This window comes from Rhinatrema bivittatum, chromosome 2 (genome assembly GCF_901001135.1).
Source record: "Rhinatrema bivittatum chromosome 2, aRhiBiv1.1, whole genome shotgun sequence".
Taxonomy (NCBI): Eukaryota; Metazoa; Chordata; class Amphibia; order Gymnophiona; family Rhinatrematidae; genus Rhinatrema; species Rhinatrema bivittatum.
In genome coordinates, this window is record NC_042616.1 from 632035141 (window position 1) to 632062992 (window position 27852).

Consider the following 27852-nt stretch of genomic DNA (forward strand, 5'->3'; position numbering starts at 1 on the left):
GCTGGCCTGGGAAGGTTGTGGAGACGAAGACAATACGTGGGAGCCTGCCCGCAACATCTTGGACAAGACTCTCCTACAGCAATATCATCTGGACCATCCTGACAGGCCTAGTCCTCTGAAGAGGGGGCGTAAAAGGGGGGGTACTGTTGCGGTCCCGGTCGCTAGGCTAGCGACCGGGTCCTTACCTTTCTGCTGCCTCTCCCGGTCTTGCCGCGTTCCGTTGCTCCTGGGGCCTGCAGGGCCGCATGGCAGCGTCTCTCTCCACGTGGAGACGCTGCCGAGGGACGACTCTGACTCCTCCCACTGCCAGGCAACGCGCGCGCGCGAGCAGGGGGCTCTTAAAGGTCCAGCACCCGGAAGTGCTGAACCGCCCCGTTCCTGACGTCAGACGCTGGCCGGCTATTTAACCCAGCGTCTGACTTCCTTGCTTTGCCTTTGCAACGAGGTCACTTTACTGTGTGCTTAGTTGCTTCCCAGCGTTGCTTTCAGCCTTGGTTCCTGCTTGTTCCAGCCGTGCCTTGCTTCCAGCTCCGGTTCCTGCTTGTTCCAGCCGTGCCTTGCTTCCAGCTCCGGTTCCTGCTTGTTCCAGCCGTGCCTTGCTTCCAGCTCCGGTTCCAGCTTGTTCCAGCCGTGCCTTGCTTCCAGCCCTGGTTCCTGCTTATTCCAGCCGTGCCTTGCTTCCAGCCCTGGTTCCTGCTTGTTCCAGCCGTGCCTTGCTTCCAGCTCCGGTTCCAGCTTGTCCCAGCCGTGCCTTGCTTCCAGGTCAGGTTCTGTTTGGTCCTGCTGTGCCTTGGCTCCAGCTCTGGGCTCTACTTGCTGTCTACATATCCTGACTCCAGCTCCGGTTCCTGATTCTCCTTGTCTTCAGCCAGCCACGAACCTTGGTCTTCTTCACGATTCTCCTTTGTCTTCAGCCAGCCACGAACCTTGGTCTTCTTCACGATTCTCCTTTGTCTTCAGCCAGCCACGATCCTCGGACTTCCTCACGATTCTCCTCGTCCTCAGCCAGCCACAGACCTTGGACTCATTCACGATTCTCCTAAGTCCCAGCGACTCGGACCCCTACGGGCTCCTCCTGGGGGGGTCTTGGGTTTCCAGGGTGAAGACGCCATCAGTCCGCTCCAGCTGAGTGCCGCCTCCCGGCTTATTAACTCCTGTGGACGCTGTCCACCTCAGCCGGCCCAAGGGTCCACTATTGACTTTACTCGTAACATAACACCATGGAGCAATGTCATATTGAATACTGTGTGCACTTATGGTCACCACATCTCAAAAAAGATATAGCAGAATTAGAAAAGGTACAGTGAAGGGCAAACAAAATAATAAAGGGGATGGAGCAATTCCCCTATGATGAAAGGCTAAAGAGATTAAAGCTTGAAGAAGAGACAGCTGAGAGGTCTGTAAAATAATGAGTGGAGTGGAACGAGTAACCAAATTGGTTGTTTATTTTCAAAAAGTATGACTAGGGGATACACAATTAAGTTACTAAGTTGTACATTTAAAACTAATAAGAGAAAATGTTTTTTTTACTCAATGCATAATTAAGCACTGAAATTCTTTGCCAGAGGATGTGGTGAAAGCTGTTAGTGTAGCTATAATTAGAAAAGGGTTGGACAAGTTCCTGAACAAAAAATCCATACACCATTAAAGGTGGAGTTACTGAATTCCACTGCATGTCCCTGGGATAAGCAGCATGGAATCTATCTACCCTATGGGATGCTGCCAGGTACTTAAGACCTGGATTGGACACTGTTGGAAACAGGAAACTAGGCTTGATAGACCTTTGGTCTGATCCAGTATGGCAAATCTTGTGTTCTTTTATGTTTTCCAGTTGGTATAGAATACAGTGGTAAGGCTACGTACTGGCACAATAACTCTGGAGCATATTATGCCATAACTGCATGAACTTCACTAACTCCTGGTATAGTGGAGTGTACAATTTAAGATTGTTGTAATTAGTTATAAGCTTTTCTACTGAAATACTGCGCAGTTGCTTACCTATAACAGGTGTTCTCCTAGGATAGCATATGGGTGATATCATCCGATGGAGCCCAGCACGGAAAACTTTTGTCAAAGTTTCTAGAAGCTTTGATCAGCAGACTGAGCATGCTCAGCCTGCTAATATCCATGCGGCTACGTGAGGTCCCCCTTCAGTCTCGTAACATAGCAAAAAATACAAGCAAAAAAAATAAAACAAACCAAAGGTGAACCCAACATCGTGGGGAGGTGGGCGGGATTCAGGAGGACTAACATCCTGCTGTCTTAGGAGAACACCTGTTACAGGTAAGCAACTGTGCTTTCTCCTAGGACAAGCAGGATGGTAGTGCTCACATGTGGGTGAATACAAAGCTCCAGACTGCCACATTCAACTGGAGAGAACACCAGCAGCTGAAGAAGGTGCCAACGGGCATAACACACACAACTGCAGCACTATAGGTAAACATGGGGGCAGGCTGGGTCCCACAAGAGGCACGAAGCAAGTTGGATTCAAGTCTGGAACAGGTTGCGCAGGACGGACGGCTATCCCTGTCTAAGCAGTAATGAGCCGCAAAGTTGTGAAGAGAACTCCAGGTTGCAGCTCGACAGATCTCAATGACAGGGACTGTAAAAGCAAATGAGCCACAGATGTCGCCATACACACAGAGTGAGCTTTAACTCTGCCGGCCAGCTGAAGGCCTGACTGAATGTAGCAGAAGGCGATGCAATCTGCCAGCCAATTGGACAAGGTCTGCTTACCCACCGGCATCCCCAGCCTATTGGGCGTCAAAGGACACGAAAAACTGGAAGGACTGCCTGTGGCTCGTCATACAGTCCAGGTGGAGCGCCAAAAGCCCTTTTGCAGTCCAAGGTATGAAGCGCCCATTCCCCTGGGTAGGAATGAGATGAGCAGAATGATGGACTGACTGAGGTGGAAATCAGTCACGACTTTGGGTAGAAAGTTAGGATGTGTATTCAGGACCACACGGTCATGGAAAAACCTCGTTTACAGTGCGTACGTTACCAGAGCCTGAAGCTCACTGCCTCTACGAGCCAAAGTAATTGCTACCAAGAATATGACTTTCCAGTTGAGGAACTTCAGGTCGCAGGACTGCAGTGGCTTGAAAGGAGGCTGCAAGAGTACTGCCAGGACAACGCTTCTTTCCTAAACAGCCTTAAGGCTGCATCTCCCCCTGTTCTTGAGTTCAACTCTCCTTCCTCTGATTATCTTGCTGAATTCTATGATTTAGAAAAGCCCCTCTTTTAATTCTAGCCTGGGTCTTTTTGGTAACAGATCCAGATACTGTACTGAATCTTGAGTATCCTAAGTAATAGTGCCCACCAGGTCCCAAATCCAGTTTCTCTTTTGTTCCCCTCATCGCATCATACATTTTATGTATGAGGCTGATAAATTCTGGGGAATATCCCTGCTCCTGCTGCCTTCCTGCAGCCCCAGTGCCATCAGGTCTCTCCTCTCCTGGTTTGCCCCTGCCCCTGAAAATGCCATGTGGGAAAAGACTCCTTCCCACCTCTTGCACATCCTCCAATGCTGTTATTGCTCCCCTAGGCTCAGAGAAAATAATCCACTCTGGCTCCTCCTCTCTCAATGCTGCATGGATACCTCTCGCTGCTCCCTTACCTTGCTCCGCAGCTCACTCTCTTGTCTTCGGTGCATCACAGGCTCTATAGAAAGAACCCGCAACAGTACTTTGCCGCTGGTTCCTGCACTACAAGCACTTCCTCCATCTCTTGGACATCACTGCCTGCAGGTGGGGTGAGGGGGAGTTTTGAACTGCATGCTACTTCCTGCTGCTAGCTTGCTTCATTTTCCTTTTTTTTTTCTCATCCAGCTTTACGCAGCTGGCCTGCTGCTATCACTAGGCCCTAATAAGAACTAGATTTCCTGGGAAGGAAGGACAGCTATGCCTGGCCATTGTCCTGAAAATTCCTCTACTTGGTTCCAGCTCCACCAGGTACAGCGATCCATCACTGGGCTGTTGCCCAGGACACCCACAATCTTTATACTGCTGTCCAGAACAGTCACTATCATCTCCTGGAGGCAGAGAACTACAAACATCCATTCCTGTTGCTCCAGACTATATAGGAAATGATGACGTCAAAAGAAAAAGGCTAAAGATATTCTCTGACTCCACCTGCTGGTGGGGAAGCATAACCCACTTGTCTAGACTGGTCTGGGAGGACAATGAGGAAGAATCAAAGAATTTAAATTGAGATCTGTCTTAATTAACAATGTAGGGACACCATCAAGCACTATGATAAACTTGGTACATCAGGGTCTATCTCTAGGCATGTTAATGCAGGTAAGTAGCCAAAACATCCTAGAGGCATCAATGTGCAGCAGTAGGAGAAAAGTAACAGAGCACACACAAAATAGTTTTAGTCATTGAAGCGACAATAAGTACTGCTGCAACAAGACTATGTCAAGGCAAAATTCAGGATCAAGAAACTGAAGCACTCAAATATCAAGGTGTAGAATCTTGAAATGTATTGAATGTGACGTGATAGAAAGATTCAAGCCACTAATGCCTGTTGATCCATCTCTAGGCATGAAAGAAACTTCAAGAATTGAAGTATACTCGAGACAATGATAAATGAAGAGCAACTCTCAAGGAACCAGAGCACATGATGAAATAAGCATCTTCAACAGAGTAAAGCACTTCAGAAATGTAACCATGTTTAGGTTATCTCAAAGCACAAATTAGATGCTTAAATAATTTCAAAGTACTGAAATACTCAAAAGATACTAGCACCACAGAGGCACTAAGCAATTTTGAGAAACTGAAGCAATAAAGCTATTGTGCTGAGGCTATTTAAAGGCAATGAAGAACTAACAGGAAACTTAAGTACATCCGTACCATAATAAAAAACTTTGAGCTGCATCAACGTTTTTGCAACTGACATTTGTGGATGTTAACTACAGATGCTACTTCTGTCTGAGACAGAATTCTTTCTATGGTGACAGATATCCATGCCAGAAATGATATTCAAAGGTGATGATTCAGTGGAAGTGAAACAAATCTCAGTGTATCTGAAAAATTTAATATTGGAAATTGACAAACTAAAGGATAGCAAATCATCTGGACCAGATGGTATTCATCCCAGTGTGCGGAAAGAACTGAAAAAATGAAATTGCAGACCTGCTATTGGTAATATGTAAACTATCATTAAAATCGTCTATGGTGCCTGAAGACTGGAGGGTTGCCAATGTAACACCATTTTTAAAAAGGGAATCAGGATGATCCAGGCAACTACAGACCCGTGAGTCTGACATCTGTGACAGGCAAAATAGTAGAAACTATCATAAAGATCAAAATTACTAAATACATAGATAGGCATGGTTTAATCCAATGAAGCTAGCATGCTAAAGCATGCCAAAGCAAGTCTTGCCTCACCAATCTGCAACATTTTTTCAAGGCATAAACAAACATGTTAATAAAGGTGAGCCAGTTGATATAGTATATCTGGATTTTCAGAAAGCATTTAACAAAGTCCCTTTTGACAGACGTCTTAGGAAATTAAAAAGTCTCAGGATAGGGAACAGTATCCCATTGTACATTGGGAACTGATTAAAAGACAGAAAACAGAGTAGGGATAAATGGTAATTTTCTCAATGCAGAAAGGTGAATAATGGAGTGCCCCAGGGATCTGTTCTAGGACCATTACTTTTTAACATATTTATAAACGACCTAGAAATGGGAACAAGTGAGGTGTTCAAATTCACAGATGACTCAAAAATATTCCAAGTTGTTAAATCACAAGGAAATAGTGAGAAATTGCAAGAGGACCTTGCAAACCTAAGAGACTGAGCATGCAAATGGTAAATGAACTTTAATGTGGACAAGTGCAAAATGATACACTTAGGGAAGAGTAACCCAAATTATAGCTACACATTGCAAGGTTAATCATAAGGCATCACAATTCAGGAAAAGGATCTAGGCATCATCATTGATAATACGTTCCAAAATTCTGCTCAGTGTGCACCAGCAGCAATGAAAGCAAATAGAATGCTAGGAATTATTAGGAAAAGACTGGAGAATAAAAAACAAAGAACACCATATTGCTTCTATATTGCTCCATGGTACAACCTCATTTTGAATATTGTAGGCAGTTCTGGTCACCACATCTCAAAAAAGATATTACAGAATTAGAAAAGGTACAGAGAAAGGAAACCAAAATGTTAAAGGGGATGGAACAATTCCCCTATGAGGAAAGGCTAAAGAGGTTAGGAGAAGTTAACCTCTTTAGCCTGGAGAAGATTCTTGACAGCTGAGGAGAAAATATGACAGAGGTCTATAAAATAATGAGTGGAGTGGAATGAATGCATTTGAATCAGTAGTTTATTCCTTCAAAAAGTACAAAAACTAAGGGACACACAATGAAGTTACTAGGTTGTATTTGAAAATTAAAAAGAGAAAACATTTTTTTACTCAACACATAATTAAGCTATGGAATTCGTTGCCAGAGGATGTAGTGAAATATATTAGTGTAGATGCATTTAAAAAAAGGTTTGGACTGGTTCCTGGAGGAAAGGTCCATAAACCATTAAAGGTGGAGTTGCAGAAATCTACCGCTTATTCCTGGAATAAACAGCATGGAATCTATCTGCCCATTGGGATCCAGCTGGTATTTGTGACCTGGATTGGCTACTGTTGGAAACAAGATGCTGGGTTTGATGAACCTTTGGTATGATCCAATATGGCAAATCTTATGTTCATAACTCTTGATTACAAAAGAAACAAAGCATAAACATGTTCACAGGACGTAACATGCCTTCTGAAAGGTACAAACAAGTTGTCAATAAATTGATAACAAGATAAAGAAGGGGATCACAAAGAGCAAGCAGCCACCTACTCAGGAACAGAGTATGTCTTCAGGTGGCAAACAGAATGGAATATACCTAATTTAGATCCTGAAGAGAGAGGGAAAAGAAATTGAAAAATAAGTTTAATTTTGAAAATAAATAATGAAAGAGATGAGAGAAAGAAAGAAGCTTCTTACTGGGCATTGACAGAAAATAAACTGACAGCAGGAGCAAAACAACTGGCAATTGGTTGCAACATGAAGTAGATCAATTGACCCATCAGTGTAAGCATATAGAAAGTAAAGCAAAATTGCTTACCTTGTAATAGGTGTTATCCCAGGACAGCAGGATGAAGTCCTCACATATGGGTGACATCGGTAATGGAGCCCTATGTACGGAAAAACTTCTTTAAAAGTTTCCATGAAACTTTTAAATGGCACCGGAGTGCCTACTGAGCATGCCCAGCATGCCATGATATTCCCTGCCACAGGGGTCTCCCTTCAGTCTTGTTTTGTAGCAATAAGCGTTAGCCAAAAATAAAATAATAAAACGTATCGGACCCAACTCCGCGGGGTGGCGGGTGGGTTTCGTGAGGACTACATCCTGCTGTCCTGGGATAACACCTATTACAAGGTAAGCAATTTTGCTTTATCCCAGGACAAGCAGGATGCTAGTCCTCACATATGGGTGATTAGCAAGCTATAGGCTGAGTCATTTTGTAGTGAAGCAACAGTGAAGTATTGTCGAAATGAATCAGCCAAAATCACAGCATGTTGGATGTAGAAGGAGTTGGGATTACACTGGAAACAAGTTCTTTAAGACGGATTGTCCATAGGCTGAATCTTGTCTTTCTTCTTTGTCTAAGCAGTAGTGAGCTGCAAAGGTGTGAAGAGAACTCCATGTTGCTGCTTTGCAAATGTCCAGAATAGGTACAGAGCGAAGGTGTGCTACTGAAGTTGACATCGCTCTTACTGAGTGTGCTTTTACTCGCCCTTGAAGAGTAAGGCCTGCTTTTTCATAACAAAAGTGTATGCAATCTGCTAACCAGTTTGACAGAGTATGCTTACCCACTGCTTTACCTGGTTTGTTTGGATCATAGGATACAAACAGTTGACTGGATTTTCTTTGGGCTGTAGTGCGGTTTAAATAGAAGGACAACGCACGCTTACAGTCCAAAGTGTGTAAGGCTCTTTCTCCCTGATGAGAGTGAGGCCTAGGAAAGAATGTAGGTAAAACTATTGATTGGTTCAAGTGAAATTCCGTGACAATCTTAGGAAGGAATTTTGGATGTGTCCGGAGGACTACCCTGTCATGGAGGAACTTTGTAAAAGGTTCGTATGTGACTAGTGCTTGTAATTCACTGACCCTTCTGGCTGATGTAATGGCTATGAGAAATACCGTTTTCCAAGTAACGTATTTAAGGTCACAAGTATTTATGGGTTCAAAAGGAGAACGCATAAGTCTAGTTAATACTACGTTCAGGTCCCATTGTATGCTTGGGGAATGAACTGGAGGTTTAATGTGATTTAGGCCTCTCATGAATTTACTGACGAGAGGCTGTGTAGAGATAGGTGTGTCTCCCAGCTTGTTATGATAAGCTGAGATTGCACTCAAATGTACTCTTACAGATGAAGTCTTAAGACCAGAGTCTGAGAGATGGTATAGGTAATCTAGTAGTGAGGTAGTGGGGCAAGTGAAAGGATCTAGTGCTTTCTGAGTGCACCACAAAGTAAACCGTTTCCATTTGTAGGAGTAATTCTTTCTGGTGGAAGGTTTACGTGATGCTATCAGCACTTGAGATATAGTGGTTGGAAGGTTGAGAGGTTGTAAGATCAAGCTTTCAACATCCATGCTGTCAGGGACAGGGATTGAAGGTTGGGATGGCGCAACTGACCCTGTTCCTGAGTTATGAGATTGGGAGCTACTCCCAGGCGAATTGGATCCCTGACTGAGAGATCTAGCAGTGTGGGGAACCATACCTGTCGAGGCCAATATGGGGCTATGAGTATCATGGTCCCTTTGTCCTGTTGTAGCTTCACTAGCGTTTTGGTTATGAGTGGTATCGGTGGATACGCGTATAACAGGCTTGAATTCCAATGGCGAGCAAATGCGTCCCTTGGTAGACTGCTCTGTTGGTGGAGTAGAGAGCAGTAATTGTTCACTTTGTAGTTGAGCTGGGATGCAAAGAGATCTATCGTCGGTTGACCCCAGTGTTGGAAGATCTTGGATGCTATTGCTGGATCCAAGGACCATTCGTGCGGTTGGAACTGACGACTGAGGCGATCTGCTACTACGTTGTGAATGCCTGCTAGATAAGTGGCCCGAAGAAGAATTGAGTGTGTTAGGGCCCAGTCCCAAATCTGTGCTGCTTCTTGACAAAGGAGGTAGGAACCTGTCCCCCCTTGTTTGTTGATGTACCACATGGCTACTGTGTTGTCCGTTTGGATCAGAACAGTCTTGTGTGATAGGCAGTCCTTGAACGCATGCAGCGCATAGCGTATAGCTCGAAGCTCCAGGAAGTTTATTTGAAAAGAGGCTTCGAGCTGTGTCCACTTGCCCTGTGTCTTTAGATGACCAATGTGTGCTCCCCACCCTAAGGTGGATGCATCTGTAGTCAAAGTCACTTGTGGAACTGGTTGCTGGAAAGGTAGGCCTTTGAGCAGGTTGTTCATTGATGTCCACCAGATGAGTGCAGATCTGAGCTCTGGTGTGATATGAATGGGAGTGGACATTGGTTGAGTGGCTTGTATCCACTGTGCTTTGAGTGTCCATTGTAGTAGTCGCATGGTCAATCTGGCCATGGGAGTGACATGAACCTTGGAAGCCATGTGCCCTAGAAGAATGAGGCACTGGTGAGCTGTTACTTGAAGTTGGTTTCGCAGAGTATGAGTCAAGAGGACAAGTGTTTGGGCACGGTCTCTTGGAAGAAAAGCTGTTGCTGTCGCAGTGTTTAGGTCTGCACCTATGAACTGTATAAGATGAGTAGGTGACAGATGGGATTTCTGGTAGTTGATGAGAAATCCCAAGGAGTGAAGCACTTGGATGGTGAGTTTGAGAGAAGTGAGAGCTCCTTCTTTTGATTGACTTTTGATGAGCCAATCGTCCAGATAAGGGAACACGTGCACTCTGTGCTTGTGGAGGTGTGCCACTGCTGCAGCCATGCACTTTGTGAATACTCGTGGTGCTGATGCAAGGCCGAATGGCAGCACTCTGTATTGAAAGTGCTGATCCAGTACCCGAAAGCGTAGGTATTGGCGATGAGGGGGAAAAATGGGGATGTGAGCGTATGCATCTTGAAGATCCAGAGAGCAGAGCCAATCTCCCCTTTGAAGAAGAGGTAGAATGGTGCCTAGGGACACCATTCTGAATTTTTCTTTTTTGAGAAATTTGTTGAGTTGTCTGAGGTCTAGAATGGGACGAAGGCCTCCTGTTTTCTTTGGAATGAGGAAATATCTGGAGTAGAATCCTGTGCCCTTTTGAGGTCCAGGAACTGGTTCTATGGCCCTGGCTCTCAGAAGGGTGGATAATTCTGTTTGAAGAATTATGGAATGTTGATTTACTGTCCAAGATGGAAGTGGTGGGTTTTCTTTTGGGACAGTAAGGAAATCCAATCTGTAACCGTGAGTTGTGATGGATAACACCCACTGGTCGGTGGTGATGGAGGTCCAATTGCTGTGGAAGTATTGTATTCGACCCCCTACTGGTAAATGTGGGAATGGGTTGATCTGGCTGCTGCTCTCTGGGGCTTTTCAAAAACCAGATGTAGTGGCAGTTTGTGGAGGTGGTTGAGCTCTTGCAGGCCTTTGTCTAGGCTGCTGGCGTTGTGTTGGCCGGCCAGTTCTGGGCCTACTTGCTGGGGGGTAATATCGACGTGGGCGATAATAAGGCCGTCGAGTGTCACGCCTTGGAAACTTCCTGGTAGAAGGCTGAGTCTCTTGTGGTTGAGAAGATAACTGTTTTAATGTTTCAGTGTGGTCCTTCAGGGTTGCCACAGCTTCTTTTATCTTCTCTCCAAAAAGATTATCCCCCAAGCAAGGCAGATCTGCTAAATGTTCTTGGACCTCTGGGCGCAGATCAGAGGCCTTGAGCCATGCCCACCTTCTTGCAGCAATACCAGATGCTGATAGTCGTGCAGCAGTCTCGAAACAGTCATAGGTGGCTCGGACCTCATGTTTACCTGATTCGAGGCCTTTATGAATGATGTCCTGTAAGGATTCCTGATATTGTTCAGGAAGAGAGAGAGAGAGTTCTTGAACCTGCTTCCAAAGGTTCCTTTGGTACTGGTTCATATATAGTTGTTAGGATGATATCTTTGAAACCAGCATTGAACCTTGAAAGATTTTCCTTCCCAGGTTGTCCAGAAACCTACTCTCTTTCCCAGGTGGTACAGAGGAGTGTGACTTTTGCCGCTTCGCTTTTTCTGGGCGGATTTGACGACCACTGACTGGTGAGGCAACTGTGTTTTCTGGAACCCTGGGATAGGTTGCACTAGGTAGGTTGCCTCTGCTCTCTTGTTTACTGCCGACACCGATCCTGGATGCTCCCAAATCCTATATTGCAGCTCCTGGAAAACTTCATGGACAGGGACTGCCAGCATTTCCTTGGGAGGGTCCACAAACTGGAGGACTTCCAAGGTCTTTTGACGTGCATCCACTTCTGTTTGAATGGGAAAGGGGATGGTGTCAGCCATCTCTTTAACAAAATTTGTGAAGGAGAGGTCCTCAGGAGGCGACTTCCTGTGGTCATCAGGCGGAGAAGGCTCTGAAAATATTTCTTCATCCGAAGAATAATCAGAACTGGTGTCCACAGGCATCTCACGTGGTGTGTGGTGAGAGATTGGCTGCATAGGTTGTGGTGGTAAGACAGGAGAACGAGGCCTTGGGGGTCTTGGCACTCCAGATGGGCCTGGAATCGGTTCCCCTGGTAATTTATTAGTGAGGATGTCTAGGAGTGTGTCCAGTTTAGTAAAAACTGGATGTAGCATGGAGACATCTTCTTTGGGCACCGGTGCTGGCATCGGTGTGGGCACCGGTGTAGGTACTGGTGGCACCGGTGAAGGTATCGGTGGAGGTACCTGTGGCACCGGTGAATGTACCGGAGTAGGCATCAGGACCGCTTCCCGTGGCCTCGTCGGTGTCTGCGGCATCGATGGTGCTGGCTCCCTCGGTGATGGAATCGGCATCGATGGTGTCGATGGCTGAGGCGGAATCGCATCGCGCAGAGCCTGTTGCACCGCTTGACGAATAAAAGAGACAAGTTCCACTCTCACAGCTGGTGATAACAGAGCAGCTATGGAGGGAGGCGGTGTTGGCGATGCCGATACCTCCTCAGAGCCCTGAGGAGGTACGGAGCCCGGCACCGATATCGGTGGGGATCGCCCTGGATCACTAGGCCTCGGAGCCTCAGTCCCCGTCCAGGGTTTCTTTGCAGGCGAGGCCGTGCCTGTCGATGGATCCTCGGTCATCGTTACCTGGCGTCTTCGATGCAGGTGGTGGTGTTTTTCTTTTTGCTTTTCGCTCCCCGAGGTCGATGCTTTTGATGAAACCGAAGGGGATGGCGTTGAGGCATCTCCCGCCTCCAGACGTTTCTGCTTCAGCATTAGTTGACGGACTGAAGCGGATGGAGAAGATTGCGTGGGGGTCGAAGGCCTTGGAAGCAATTGAATACTGAATAAATGCTCCATCTTTTCGGCCCGAAGACGACGACCTTTAGCTGTCATTTCCGCACATGATTTACATGTTTGGATATTGTGATCTTTGCCTAAGCAAAGAACACATTCAAAGTGAGGGTCGGTGATCGACATTGTCCTCATACAATTTGGGCACTTTTTAAAGCCGGAGGCCATGGCGCCGGACAGCCGTCGACGGCGAAACCCAAAAAATATCGGTCCCAGCCGGAAACCGACAACGGAAAAAGTTACCGCTGGTGATACTGTGGGAAACCCCTGCGGTGGAAGTAATTTTTTTCGAAAAATTGAAATAGGTGAAAATCACCTCAGGACTCCAATTAAACCCGCGATGCTAACGGCTTCGCGGAAAAAAGAAGACTGAAGGGAGACCCCTGTGGCAGGGAATATCATGGCATGCTGGGCATGCTCAGTAGGCACTCCGGTGCCATTCAAAAGTTTCATGGAAACTTTTAAAGAAGTTTTTCCGTACATAGGGCTCCATTACCGATGTCACCCATATGTGAGGGCTAGCATCCTGCTTGTCCTGGGATAATATACTTTTAATAAATTCATGAAAAATATTTACCCTTGGGAAAAACAAACATATAGCAATGAAGCAACTTATCAAAACTGAAAAAGGAACTCTTAGTGGCTGGATATGCCCTAATTTTTGTTTCATAAACTACACATTTATATGTATTGGGGCATTTACCTGAGAAACAGTTGTACTTCTGGAGGACAAAAAGACTGCAAAAACTGCAGGTCAGTTAACGAGATATCTGGAAGTTCATTGTCAAATCTGCGTGGCTTTCGTGTCTGTATGAAAAAGAACATGATTTAATTTACACAATGCTGAAATGACAACTAATGGTAGGATGATTAAAATAAGATTAAAAAGATAGAAAATGATAATCAATTTATAGCAGGATATTAGAAAAACAAAATAGTCAAAAACAATCCATAAAATTCTACCCAAAATGAAATTAATAAAAAATATCTTAATCTTATAACTGATCAGAAAAGAATGCCCAGTGTTGCTCAGTCTATAACAGCCTGTGTATGCCTCTGCCTATCTGTGTTGGTGCCTGTGCCTGTGCCTGCATCTGTATGTGTGTATGTGGCTGTGCCTGCGTGTTTGTGCATATGTGAGCCTGTGCAAGTGTACGAGCTACTCTGTGAGTGTATGTGTGTGTGTGTGTGGGCGGGGGGGGGGGGGGGAGCCTGTGCACGCTTTTGCGACATTAGGTAAGCTTGTTTAAACTTGTGTGCGCTTTTGTGCACTTGCATGAGATTATATACACCTATGTACATGTGCATATGTCTGCCTGTCCCTGTGTGTGGGAGTGTAAGAGGCAGGGCTTTGCAGATAAGAACAAATTAGTGAACATTACCCAGCATTGCTTGGGTTGTCTGGTCAATAGCAGCCTCTGTATGTGAGGACTTGTGCCTGTGGGTACAGGAACCTCTGCTTATGTGTATATATGTCCGTGTCTACCTGCATGTGTGTGACTGTGCCTATGTACACCTCTGTGTGTATGTGCTTGGGTGTGTTTGTGACAGTGCTTTGCAGAGAGAGCATACTGTCTTTGCATATTGCACCTTTCACTGTTCCACATGCCACTTGGTGGCCACAGGCAGAAACGACCAACACAAGCCTTATATATATCGGTAACTATCTCTCTCTCTCTCTCTCTAGAGAGAGAGAGAGAGATCAAGAGAGAGAGAGAGAGAGAGAGAGATAAAGGCTATAATTCTTAATAGTTTTACTAACAATGGATCTAATGTACTAAAAGTTTATCCCATTTAGTGTCTATGAGAAAAGTACTTAGTGCATAGGCCCCAGTGGCAGCTATTGATTAATACAAGGCAGGAAAGATAGTTCCAGGGTCTCAGTTTTTCTCTATAAATAAGAAGCAGTGTAGGCTTGAATCACTACTGGATAAATCAATATGGTTTATAATTACAGACAACAAATGAAGCAGAACTCAAGAAGTACGGGATTAATTTCTCAGTGTGTTAAACATAGAAAACATGACAGCAGAAAAAGACCATTCAGCCCATCTTGTCTGCCCATCCACAAATGCTTAGCTCTATAATCCCTACCACTCTTTCAGAGTTCCCTTGTGTTTGACACATGGTTTCCTGAATTCAGATACTGTCATTGTCTCTACCACCTCCACTGGGATGGAAATGGAATACAATCTCACATACTAACAGTTCCTGTAGTTGATGTTTATTGTTTTTTTATTAACTGCTATTAATCAAGTTTACTTCGGGAATAGCCACTGCTATTAATTGCATCAGTAGCATGGGATCTTCTTTATGTTTGGGTAATTGTCAGGTTCTTGTGGCCTGGTTTGGCCTCTGTTGGAAACAGGATGCTGGGCTTGATGGACCCTTGGTCTGACCCAGCATGGAAATTTCTTATGTTCTTATGTCTGTGTGATAGCTTGGACAAAATAAGATGGAGGGACTCATGAGGCAACATTAGAAACAAGAACTCAAGTGCATGCTCAGAAAGCAGGGTTTGTGTCAGTGCTATCATACATCATCACCCACATTTTATGGCTGATACTGTATATGCCTGTTTGTTGATAGAGAAAGTACCTGCACACATTTACACCTACTAGCATGTTCAGGTAATTTTACAAAGAAAAACTATATACATACTTTAAAAAAATGCAAAAGTACACATGTAGTTTCAAACTCCTTCCCAACCCCAATCCCAAAAATGCCTCTTTTCACTGTGTATGAAAGAATATATATAGAGGTTCACATGCGCACTTTTACCTCTATATGGGGCAGGCAATTAAAAAAAACCAACACATTTCTGCTTTATTTACAGTAAAGCAAGTTTATTTACAATAAACGATTAGCCATAACATGAGTGATGTCATCCGGTGGCACTGAATGGACCTTAAGCTTGTAGAGCTTTTGCTCTAATGTGTATATGCTGTAATTCCCATGTGGGCACTGCCTTGTGAGCCCCCTCAGTTGATTTCAGAGCTAATTCTAGCTAAGTAGTCAACTCCAGAAAGTTAGATGGGTATTTAACATGGCTATTTCTTCTTGCTGTCTATGGAGAACACAGTTTACATTAAGCAAACTTGCTTTCTCTGTCAATAAGCAGGGCTGAATTAGCCATAACATGTGGGGAGTCCCAAGCTGAGGGTTGCAGTGGAGTGTTCACTGAGTAAGAAACCTGAGCACCCACCTTGGAGAGTAGACTGCTGAGTGAACAGGCTACGCAAAACTGCTTGTCCAAATCTACTGTCTTTGAAAGACTGTCCAGAAAGTAATTAGACACAAAGGGTGTTATCTGATGACCAACGTACTGCTTTGCAGATGTTTTTGAGAGGTACAGCTCACAGATGAGCCACTGATACATCCTTGGCTCTAAACTGATGAGCTTTGATGGTGTCTGTAACTTGTAGCTCTGCTAGTGCATAGTAATCTGCTAGCCAGTTGGACAATGCATGCATGGATACTGCTATGCCCAGTTTGTTAGGATCATAAAAGACGAACAGTTGAAAAATGTGGTGATCTGGCCGACTTCTTCTTTTGTAAAAAGCCAAGGCTCATTCATACTTAGTTTAATTTATTTGATTAATCACATTTCTTTCAATTCAAATCAACATAAAGTACAAAAAAAAAAAAATACAATGAAATAACAACCTAATAAGTATGAGACAAAATATAAAATTAAAACAGAATCACAATAGGTTAAAACAGAAGAAAACTAGCAAAATATAAGAAGCTAGAGTAGAAAATAATAAAAAGTAATACAAATATAATAGTGATAATACAGAACATAAAAGCAGTCATAATAAAAAGAGAATTAACTATGAAATGTTTGGGAGAACAGAAAGGTTTTTACTCCTTTCCTAAATTTTCTGTAGTCTAAGGCAATGGGGTTCTCAACCTGACAGATGGTTCTCACATGAGTGACACACTGAACATGTGTGTCACTCATGTTCACGTCACAGGGCAAAATGTAAATATACATTCTGCATCCTCACGAACCCCCTCGACCCCCAAAAATGGGTGCAGAGCAGAACTAGGGCATTACCCGTACAACTCACCATACAAAAAAAGATATTCTGGCTCTGATGACATCTCAGTAAAAGCAAAACAAACTCTCTTTACTGGCAGGCACAATACCCATCCTTATGAAAAGACAGGAATTTACCACTACAAATATAAACCCAGGCCCTAAATACTAATACATCTCATATTAGGAAAACAGAGCAAGCCAAGCTGCTATAGAGAGATATCCACTTAGAAATAATTGTAAAACTATACTAATGTTGAGATTACTACCTGATAATCTCCTTTTCCTTAGTGTAGACAGATGGACTCAGAACGAATGGGATAGTATCCGCGTGCTAGCAGTTGGAGACGGATCTGACGTCAGCACGGGGTATATATATCCCCACAGGAAGCGTAGCAACTCAGTAATCTTCCTTGCAAAAACTGTTATGGATGTGTGTACTGACGCTCGGTGAAAAGTGAAACAGGATTCCCCTGACCGATTGATAGTAGCTGGAGACCGCCAGCATTCACAACCGGAAGGCGTTGACACCTGGTAGAGTGTACGCTCTTATGGAAATAGATGACATGGCTTACCTTGAATCGGTGAAACCCATGTACACAGGCAGCTGGGCGGGATGCTGACTCCATCTGTCTACACTAAGGAAAAGGAGATTATCAGGTAGTAATCTCAACATTTCCTGGCATGTAGCCAGATGAACTCAGAATGAATGGGATGTACAAAAGCTTTACTCCCAGCCTGGGCGGGAGGCTGCCTGAGGACCATGTAGTACCGCCCTCGCAAATGCTGAGTCCTCCCTAGCCTGGACATCCAGACGGTAGAACCTGGAAAAGGTATGGAGGGAGGACCATGTCGCCGCTTTACATATTTCTGCAGGCGACAGCATCCTGGATTCCGCCCAGGATGCCGCTTGTGCCTTGACCTGTAGAGGCGGAGGCTTCCCGGCCTCTACGTAAGCTGCTCTGATAACTTCTTTAATCCAGCGGGCGATGGTGGGCCGCGAGGCCGCTTCACCTTGCTTCCTCCCGCTGTGCAGGACGAACAGATGGTCCGTCTTTCGTAGTTCTTGTGTCACTTCCAGATATCTGGGCAGCAATCTGCCAAGGTCGAGATGGCGTAATAAACGCCCTTCTTCTGATTTCTTCAAACCCGTCGTGGTAGGCAAGGATATGGTTTGGTTAAGATGAAACTGTGAAACCACTTTAGGTAGAAAGGAGGGAACCATACGAAGATGGATAGCCTCAGGAGTGATTCTGAGAAAGGGATCACGGCAGGACAGTGCTTGTAGCTCTGAGATGCGGCGTGCTGAACATACCGCCAATAGGAACACCATCTTCAAGGTTAGAGAACGGAAAGACAGTCCCCGAAGGGGTCTGAAGGTGGATCCCGCGAGGAAATCCAAAACAAGATTGAGGTTCCATAAGGGCACAGGCCACTTTAGTGGCGGACGAATATGCTTGACTCCTTGCAGGAAGCGAGAAACATCTGGGTGCTTGGCGATGGTCTTGCCATCCCTCCTGGGACCATAGCAAGACAGCGCTGCCACCTGAACTTTGATGGAGCTGAGGGAGAGACCCTTCTGAAGTCCATCCTGCAGGAAATCCAACACAATAGGGATTGTGGTCGCATGTGGATTGGTGCCGTGAGTGTCGCACCATGCCTCAAATACTCTCCAGATCCTTACGTAGGTGAGGGACGTGGAAAACTTACGAGCTCGGAGGAGTGTATCTATCACGGGCTCCGAGTAACCTCTTTTCTTCAGTCTAGCCCTCTCAATGGCCAGACCGTAAGAGAGAATTGAGCTGGATCCTCGTGGAGGACGGGACCTTGACGTAGAAGGTCCCGGAGAGGAGGCAGGGGAAGAGGCTCCCCTGCCTGTAGTCTTCTCATGTCTGCGAACCAGGGTCTTCTTGGCCAGTCTGGTGCCACTAGAAGAACTAGGCCCTGGTGTTTCTGAATCTTGTGGATGATGGCACCCAGCAGAGGCCACGGAGGAAAGGCGTATAGCAGAGTCCTTGGAGGCCACGGCTGGACCAGGGCATCGATTCCGTGTGAGAATGGGTCGCGCTTGCGGCTGAAGTATCTGGGTACTTGAGCATTGGACTTGTCCGCCAGTAAATCCATGTCCAGAATCCCCCAGTGATCCACAATCATCTGGAAGGCTGTGGGTGACAGCTGCCACTCTCCCGGATTTAGGCTTTCTCTGCTGAGGAAGTCTGCTGTGGTATTGTCCTTCCCGGCAATGTGGACGGCGGAGATGTCCTGAAGATTCGCCTCTGCCCAAGCCATCAGTGGGGCGATCTCCAGAGATACTTGTCGGCTTCTGGTTCCGCCCTGACGGTTGATGTATGCCACCGTGGTGGCGTTGTCGGACATCACTCTGACTGCTCTGTTCTTCAGTCTGTGAGCAAATCGAAGGCATGCCAATCGGACTGCCCGGGCCTCTAGACGGTTGATGTTCCACGCTGACTCTTCTCTGTTCCACCGCCCTTGTGCGGTGAGTTCTTCGCAGTGTGCTCCCCAGCCGCTCAGGCTGGCATCTGTGGTGAGCAAAGCCCACGTGGGTGAAGACATCTTCGACCCCCTGCTCATGTGGTTGGACTGCAACCACCACCGCAACTGGGTCCGCACTCTGGCTGGCAGATGCAGGTGCGTGGAATAGTTCCGTAGGCGGGGGCTCCAGCGAGAGAGCAGGGAGTGTTGTAGAGGTCTCATATGGGCCCTCGCCCAAAGTACCACTTCCAGGGTGGATGCCATGAGACCAAGAACCTGCAGATAATCCCAGGCTATGGGCCGACTGGCTCCCATCAAATACTGGATACGCTGCTGAAGTTTCAACTTTCTCTTGGAAGTGAGACTGACTGTGTTTGCCCGGGTGTCGAACTGTACTCCCAGGTATTCCAGTGACTGGGAAGGCTGTAGGCAGCTCTTGCTGAGGTTGATTACCCAGCCCAAGCTTTCCAGAAGGGCGAGCCTTCAGACAACCGATTTGTCGGTTGTCTGAAGGCTCTCCTCTTGAGATTTCGCCCTGATCAGCCAGTCGTCTAGGTAGGGATAGACCAGAATTCCTTCCCGCCTGAGTGCCGCTGCTACCACTACAACCACCTTGGTGAATGTCCGTGGTGACGTGGCCAACCCGAAGGGCAGAGCCCGAAACTGGAAGTGGTGTCCTAGAACCTTGAAGCGTAGGTAGCGCTGATGATCCGGATGGATCGGGATATGCAGGTATGCCTCTGACAGGTCTAATGCCGTGAGAAATAAAAAAAAATCTTTTATATTTTATATTTTTCTGTTATTTAACCTTTATTCCAATTCTTTACCTTTTCTTTTCACTTGTTAACAATTTTAATTAGAAATGTTCATTGTATTAGACTATGGAAATTTATTTCCTGCTATTCTGTTTAATGTAAACCGGTATGATTTACATCGGATGTAAGAATGTCGGTATATAAAAATTATAAATAAATAAATAAATAAATAAATAAATAAATAAATTCTCCTGGCTGTACTGCAGCCTTGACGGAGCGCAGAGTCTCCATGCGAAACCTCGGTACCCGTAAGTATCGATTGACTGACTTGAGGTCCAGCACAGGCCGAAAGGTGCCCCCTTTCTTGGGTACCATGAAATAAATGGAATAGTGTCCAGAATTCACTTCCCAGGCAGGTACTGGGATGATGGCTTTCAAGGACAGGAGCCTCGCCAGGGTAGCTTCCAATGCTGCCTTCTTGTGTATGGGACATGAAGATTCCACAATCTTGTCCGGAGGGAGATGATGAAAGTCCAGATAATATCCCTCCCGGATAATGGCGAGGACCCACTGGTCCGACGTGATCTCGACCCATCTGGGGTAGAAGAGGGTTAACCTGCCCCCTATGGCTCCGTTCCCCAGATGAATCGGCGGATTCTCATTGAGAGGCGCTGCCGGGACCCGAGCCCGGGCCTGCTCCCCTCTTGCACTGCTTGGTCCGAAAGGACTGATTCCTGGCCTGAGGACGTGGTGCCTGGTAGCGACCCCTGTAAGGAACAAAGCGCTGTGAACTCCTGCCCCTGGAGGGCCTTGGAAAGGCGCGCTGGCCCCTTCTGAACCGATCTTCCGGCAGTCTAGGCACTGGAGAGGCACCCCATGTACTGGCCAGTTTATCAAGGTCGCTGCCAAATAGGAAAGAGCCCTTAAAGGGCAATCTGGTGAGGCGTGTCTTTGAAGGCGCATCAGCTGACCCATCTCCGGATCCAGAGCTGCCTCCTGGCGGCTACGGAGGATGAAATCCCCTTAGCTGTTGTCCGGACCAGGTCTGATGCAGCATCCGTGAGGAACGAAAGAGCTGACTCCATGTCTGCTGCTGGAGCGTTGTTCCTAACCTGTGACAAACAGGCACTCGTCACCACTGTGCAGCAGGTCGCGATCCGCAAAGATAGAGCTGCCACCTCAAAGGTCTGTTTCAGAATGGCGTCCAGTCGCCGGTCATGAGGCTCCTTGAGGGCCGTCCCCCCTTCAACTGGAATGGTAGTGCGCTTGACCACAGCGCTAATCAAGGCGTCCACCTGAGGGCACGCCAGCAGGTCCTGGATAGCCAGTGCCAATGGGTACATGCCCATCAGGGCCCGGCCCCCTTTAAGCCACTGGTGCCGCCCATTCTAAATCTATCAGTTGTTGTGCTGCTTGCTAGAATGGAACAGGATCCGCAGGAGCCGCCACCGCAGCCGCAGCGGCAGCCGCAGCCACAGCCGCAGCAGCCGCCGTAGTCGCAGTCACCGCGGGAACCGCAGAAACAGCAGGAACAACAGGAACAGTAGGAACCGCAGGGCCTGGACGGGAAGCCGTTTGCATCTGTACAAAGGCATGAATCCCCTTAAAGAGATCCACCCAGGAAATTGAAGCAGCCTCTAATCACCGGGGTACGAGATCCCCCGGGATTCCCGATTGGTCGAGACTGTCCACTAAATCTGGGGTAGCCCCTGGGGAACTGTCAGCAAATCGTGGCTGAGACTGGGCCTGGCCCGAGGGTCCCACGGCCTCCTCACATTGGGCACATAGGGAGTCTGGCTCTTCACTGTGCGTGGCTCTAAGCTGGCATGCAGAGCAGAGGCCAAGGGCTTTAATGCCTGAGGCAGGCGGCGCCGCCGCTGAAGACACTGATGCGTTCTGTTCCATTGAAAGAGAAGCGGCATTAATATATGCTTAATATAACAGGCGCGCAATAATAATAATATGCGGCAGCAATAGGCGCTTAATACAACAGGCGCGCAATAATAATAATATGCGGCAGCAATAGGCGCTTAATACAACAGGCGTGCAAGAATAATAATATGCGGCAGCAATAGGCGCTTAATACAACAGGCGCTCTAGAATAATAATATGCGGCAGCAATAGGCCTTAATACAACAGGCGCACAATAATAATAATATGCGGCAGCAATATGCGCTTAATACAACAGGCGCACAAAAAGAATAATATGTTCTCAGCACTAGGCGGTCATGAAAACAGCTCAATTGTATGCAATATGCTCTCAACAATATGCAGCCAACAATACACGCTTAAAAGGCTTTCAAAAAGCGCTCAGTAATAAGCGATTAGCAATACACGCTCAATGGTATTCAATAGGCTCCCAGCAATATGCGGCTAGCAATGTACGCTCAATGGCATTCAATAGGCTCTCAGCAATATGCGGTTATCAATACACGCTCAATGGCATTCAATAGGCTTTCAGCAAGAAGCGTTTAGCAATATATGCTCAATGGCATTCAATAGGCTCTCAGCAATATGCGGTTAGCAATATACGCTCAATGGCATTCAGTAGGCTCTCAGCAATATGCGGTTAGCAATATACGCTCAATGGCATTCAATAGGCTCTCAGCAATAGGCGGTCAGCAATACACGCTCAGTGGCATACAATATGCTCTTAGCCAATATGGCAATATACGCACGAGGAGAAATAGAGCCGCGCCTATTACGGGCGCTCAATACCTGAACAAGGCCCACAAAATGACGTCCTCCACGGCGTGCCACGCCGCCGATCCTCTGTTCCTCGGAGACCAGAAATAAGAGATGTACGCCTTACCTGATCCTCGGCGCTTCCCGGCTGGAACCCGGGCGGTCTCCGGCTGCGGGGGGAGAGGGCAAGTACCTTCACCGCCGCGTTTGAGGATATGCACCCGCTGTCTCGTCCACGCCGGGACTGAGGCGCCTCGAAAGCCTCACCCGAACCTCGCCCGGGGGCTGTGTCCCTGCCGCGATTCGGCCACCGGACCGAGGACTTACACCTCCGGGGGGATCACGGAAATCACCCCGGGAAACTCTACTGGGGGAGGGACCTTAGGGTATCACTCAGGAGTGCGGGGCTCGATGCTGTAGAAGTTTTAGTAAGTAGAAAAGGAAAAGAAAAAGTAGATTTGGAAAACACGCTCAGCAAGCGTGCAGGCTCTCCAAACTGCTTTGGAGACGGGAAATTACTGAGTTGCTACGCTTCCTGTGGGGATATATATACCCCGTGCTGACGTCAGATCCGTCTCCAACTGCTAGCACGCGGATACTATCCCATTCGTTCTGAGTCCATCTGGCTACACGCCAGGAAATAAATGTTACAAAACAGCTGATGAACAGAATAACATCCAACAATTAAAAACTCATAAACATTATTAAAAATTGTCCAAATATCAATAAAATATTTCAAAACAGCAGATACATCACATAATACTAAATAATTAAAATGGCAGTCAAGCAAGAAAAATAAATTTAAAAAGCCGCCTTTACTTACCCTCTCCAGCAACTCTCCTACTCCTTTCCCTTGCAGGCCAATAGCACTCACCCAGAAGCAGCAGTGACTGCTGAAGCTCTGTCCTAACAGTCCTCTTCCTTAGGGCCCACAACCAATCACAACCAGTCTCTGTCGTACACAGACCAGCATCTCGCTAACTAGTATCTCTTCCTCACACACAGATCAGTCACCTCCCTGACCAGTCTCGGTCTCTGTCTCTCTCACACAGACACCATTCACCTCCCTGACCAGTCTCTGGCTCACACTCACACTCACACACACACAAAAGTCATCTTCCTGACCAGTCTGTCTCTCTCTCACAGAAACACATCACCTCTGACCAGTCTCTCTCTCAATCACACGCTTGCTCTCTCACTTACATAAAAGCTATCAATCACACACAAATGCTCTTGCTCCCATTCTACCACAACCCACAAAGCTGCCATGCACGCAGCCAGGCACCCATTCTACTACACACACACACACAAAGCTGCCACTCACGCACCCATTTTACCACACACACTAAGCTGCCACTCACTACCCAGGCACCCATTCTACCCCCCACACACACACACACACACAAAGCTACCACTTACTACCCAGGCACCCATTCTACCACACACACACAAAGCTGCCATTCACGTACCCAGGCATTCATTCTACCACACACACACAAAGCTACCACTCACGCACCCAAGCATCCGTTCTACCACACACACATACACACACACACACAAAGCTGCCACTCACACAAAGCTGCCACTCACACACACAGGCATTCATTCTACCACACACACACACACACACACACACAAAGCTGCCACTCACACACACAGGCATCCATTCTACCACACACACACAAAGCTGCCACTCATGCACCCATTGTATCACACACACACACACACAAGCTCTCACTCATGCACCCAGGCACCCATTCTACCACACACACAAGTTCACATGGAGCCACTTCTCATTGTATGGCCCAATAAGCCTGGCCTCCGCTTATCAGCCACCGCTGGCCTGACCTCCGGCGGTGTGCAAGGTCTCTCCGCTCTTCGGCCCCTGCTAGCCTGACCTCCGGCAGCAGTGCACAGGTCCGTCCACTCTTCAGCCACCGGCGGCGGCGCACAGCGTCTCTCCATTCTTCGGCCCCACCAGCCTGGCCTCCGGCGGCGGCACGCAGCATCTCTCCATTCTTTGGCCCCGCCGGCCTGGCCTCCGGCAGTGGCGCACAGGTCTCTACATTCTTCGGCCCCGCCGGCAGCGCACAGGTCTCTCCATTCTTCAGCCCCACTGGCCTGGCCTCTGGTGGTGGTGCACAGCGTCTCTCCATTCTTCACCCCCGCCAGCCTGGCCTCTGGCGGCGGTGCACAGATTTCTCCACTCTTCAGCCCCACCCCTGGGGAGAAGGGAAACACAAGCGGGGCAGTGGGACACCGGGAGCCACAACACACCTGTAGGTCCTTGGCGACATACTTGTGTGTCGCTACACACCAGTTGAGAACCGCTGGTCTAAGGTTATGAAGGGCTTTCTCACTTTCATGTGCGTGTGGTCTTAGGACAACGTAGGTAACACGATAGCTTGATTAATATGGAAAGTTGATACTTTAGAAGACACTTCGGGTGGATGTGGAACACCTCCCTGTTGTGGAAGAATTGCTTATAAGAGGATAATGAACCAATGTCTGAAGTTCACTGACATTTCCAGCTGATGTGACTTTTACAAGGAATATTACTTTCCATGTTGGAAACATGAGTAAAGTTGACTCCAATAGTTCAAATGGTGGCTTCATCGGTTGTGGCAGAACCATATTTAGTCCCATGGAACAAGTGGATTCACAGCTGGAGGTTTATTATGCCATAACGCTTTCATAAACTTGGAAACTAACGGATGAGTGGAGACTGGTTTACTCTCAATTTGAGCATGGTAAGCCACTATGGCACTGAGATGTACTCTTACTGATGTGGTGCTAAGACATGAAGCAGAAAGAGAGAGCAAATAGATCAGTAACTCTTCGAACTCACATATGAACGGATCCAAGAACTGTACTGACACCATGTAAAGAACAGTTTTTATTTAAAACTGTAGGCTCTCCTAGTTGATGGTTTCCTGGTAGACACTATTATGTTCTCAACCTCCTTGGATAAGGAGAATTCAGCTATCATTGAGGACTCAACATCCAAGCCATCATATTGAGGGAGGAAACGTTCGGATGAAACAGATGCCCCTCTTGAGTTAATATCCGCCAAAATCCGTGGATTGGCAGAAAACAAATGCTTTTAAAAATAAATAAATAAATAAATACTTAAGAATGGATCTGACTCAAGAGGGATAAGAGAACCACAAGACAACTGTACCAGGTATGCAAACTAAATTTGTCTGGGCCATACTGGAACTATGTGGATCAGATGGGCCAGGTCTTTGAGCACTTTTTGAACTATTCTAGCTATCAGTGGAAATGGTGGAAAAGTGTACATGAGATCTGCATTACAGACAAGCAGAAAAGTATTATAAGCGGATCTGAGTTTGCTGGGAAGAACGGAGTAAAACGTTTCCAGTTGTCTGATTTGCTCTGACACAAAAAATGCAATTGTTGGAAGTTCCCATAGACTGAACAGTCTGTAAGTTCTTGATTGTTGCAGAGACCATTCATGTGGATGAAAAACTCTGTTTAGGCAATCTTCTAATGTGTTGGAAGGTAAGTCACCTGCAGGATAGCTTGATGTTTGTATGCCCATTCCCATATCTTTATTGCCTCTCGGCACAAAGTCCATATGATTAACCCAATGACTGGTCACACAGAACATGGCTATTTGGTTGTCAATTTGAATGAGAATGCTTTTCCCCTGGAAAAGGCAAGTGAAAGTTGCTAGAGTGTATCTACTTGCTCTCAATTCTAGGAGGTTGATCTGAAATTGATCAAGTTCCTTGAGATTGAAAAGGCATCGTTGGGATCCTTTTTCACCCTTTGTGGAGGCATCAGTCACCAATGTTACTTGGTGAAAAGTAGACAGAGTAGTGATCCTCTCCTCCTAAATGATGGAGGGGTCTAGCCACCAGCAAAGATATTGTTTAATTTCTTGAAAATTTTCCATTTTGATTGTCAGGGGTTGAGTTAGCTGGTTCCACTGAGATCGGAGGCCCCACTGTAGGAGCTGTATGTGAAAGCGGGTTAATTAAACTATGTGCATTGTAGCCATCATATGGCCCAAATGACCAATACTTCTCTGGCCATCGACTCATCCATGTTCAACAGTCTGTAGAAAGTATCTGCCCTGATGGAAAGAAAGCTCCAAAGAATTGATTTTCTGGGAGGGAATTAGAGTTGACTTCTTAAAATTCACCAGAAACCTTAATGATTGTAGGAGTTGAATTGACTTTTGTAGGTAGGTTAATACACCTTCCCCGGAAACTTGCTATTATAAGCCAGACTTCCAGGTAAGGGAAGACTCGGATGCCCTTTCACAGCAGATGTGTAGCTACTACAGCCAGGTACTTGGTGAAGACCATTAAAGCTGCTAATATGCCAAAGGACAGTATGCTATTCTGACAGTAGGAGAAGTCCATTATAAAGCGGAAAAAATGCCAGTGTGACTGATGGATGGGAATATGAACAAAAGCGTCCTTTATATCAAAAGTGCACAACCACTGAATCAAGGAGAGAATTCTGCTGGAGATTATTCATTTTGAAATTCTCCTGGCGTATGTACTTCTTCAGGTTCCTTAAATCCAGGGTGATCCAGGAAACTAGAGACCAGTGAGTCTGACATCCATGCCAGGCAAAACGGTAGAAACTATCATAAATAACAAAATTGCTGAACTTGTAGATAGGCATAGTTTAAAGGGACAAAGCCAACATGGGTTTAGACAAGGGAGTCGTACCTAACCAATTTGCTACTTTTTTTGAGGGTGTAAATAAACATGTGGATAAAGATGAACTACTTGATATACTATATCTGGATTTCCAGAAAGCATCTGATAGACCCTCTTGAAAGACTTCTTAGGAAATTAGAATATCATGGGATGAGGGCAGTGTCCTATTGTGGATTGCCAACTGGTTAAAATTTAGAAAACAGAGTGTATGGATAAATGGTAAATTTTCCCAAGGGAGAAAGGTGAATAGTGGAGTGCCCCAGGGATCTGTTCTGGGACCACTGCTTTTTAATATATTTATCAATGACCTGGAAAGGGGAATACGTGTGGTGATCAAATTTGCCAATGACACAAAATTATTCAAAGTTGTTAAATCACAAGAGGATTATGAGAAATTGCAAGAGGACCTTGCAAAACTGGGAGACTGGGCATGAAAATGGCAAATTAAATTTAATGTGGACAAGTGCAAAGTGATGCACTTAGGGAAGAGAAACCAATATTATAGCTACACAATGTGAGGTTCCACATTAGGAATCACCATTCAAGAAAAGGATCTAGGTGTCATCATTGATAATACATTGAAATCTTCTTCTCGGCGAACAGAACAGCAAAGAAAGCAAATAGAATGCTAGGTATTATTAGAAAATGAATGGAGAATAAAACAGAGAATATCATAATGCCTCTGAATCGCTCAATGGTGTGAT

The 27852-nt window shown here is 46.2% G+C and overlaps 1 protein-coding gene across 1 annotated transcript in view; it reads right to left on the reverse strand.

Moving 5' to 3' along the window:
• Window positions 1-27852, reverse strand: part of RB1CC1 (RB1 inducible coiled-coil 1) — a 434332-nt gene that overhangs the window by 216129 nt on the left and 190351 nt on the right. The window contains 1 exon segment of the mRNA XM_029591270.1: window positions 13180-13283. Coding sequence (XP_029447130.1) covers window positions 13180-13283 — 104 coding nt within the window.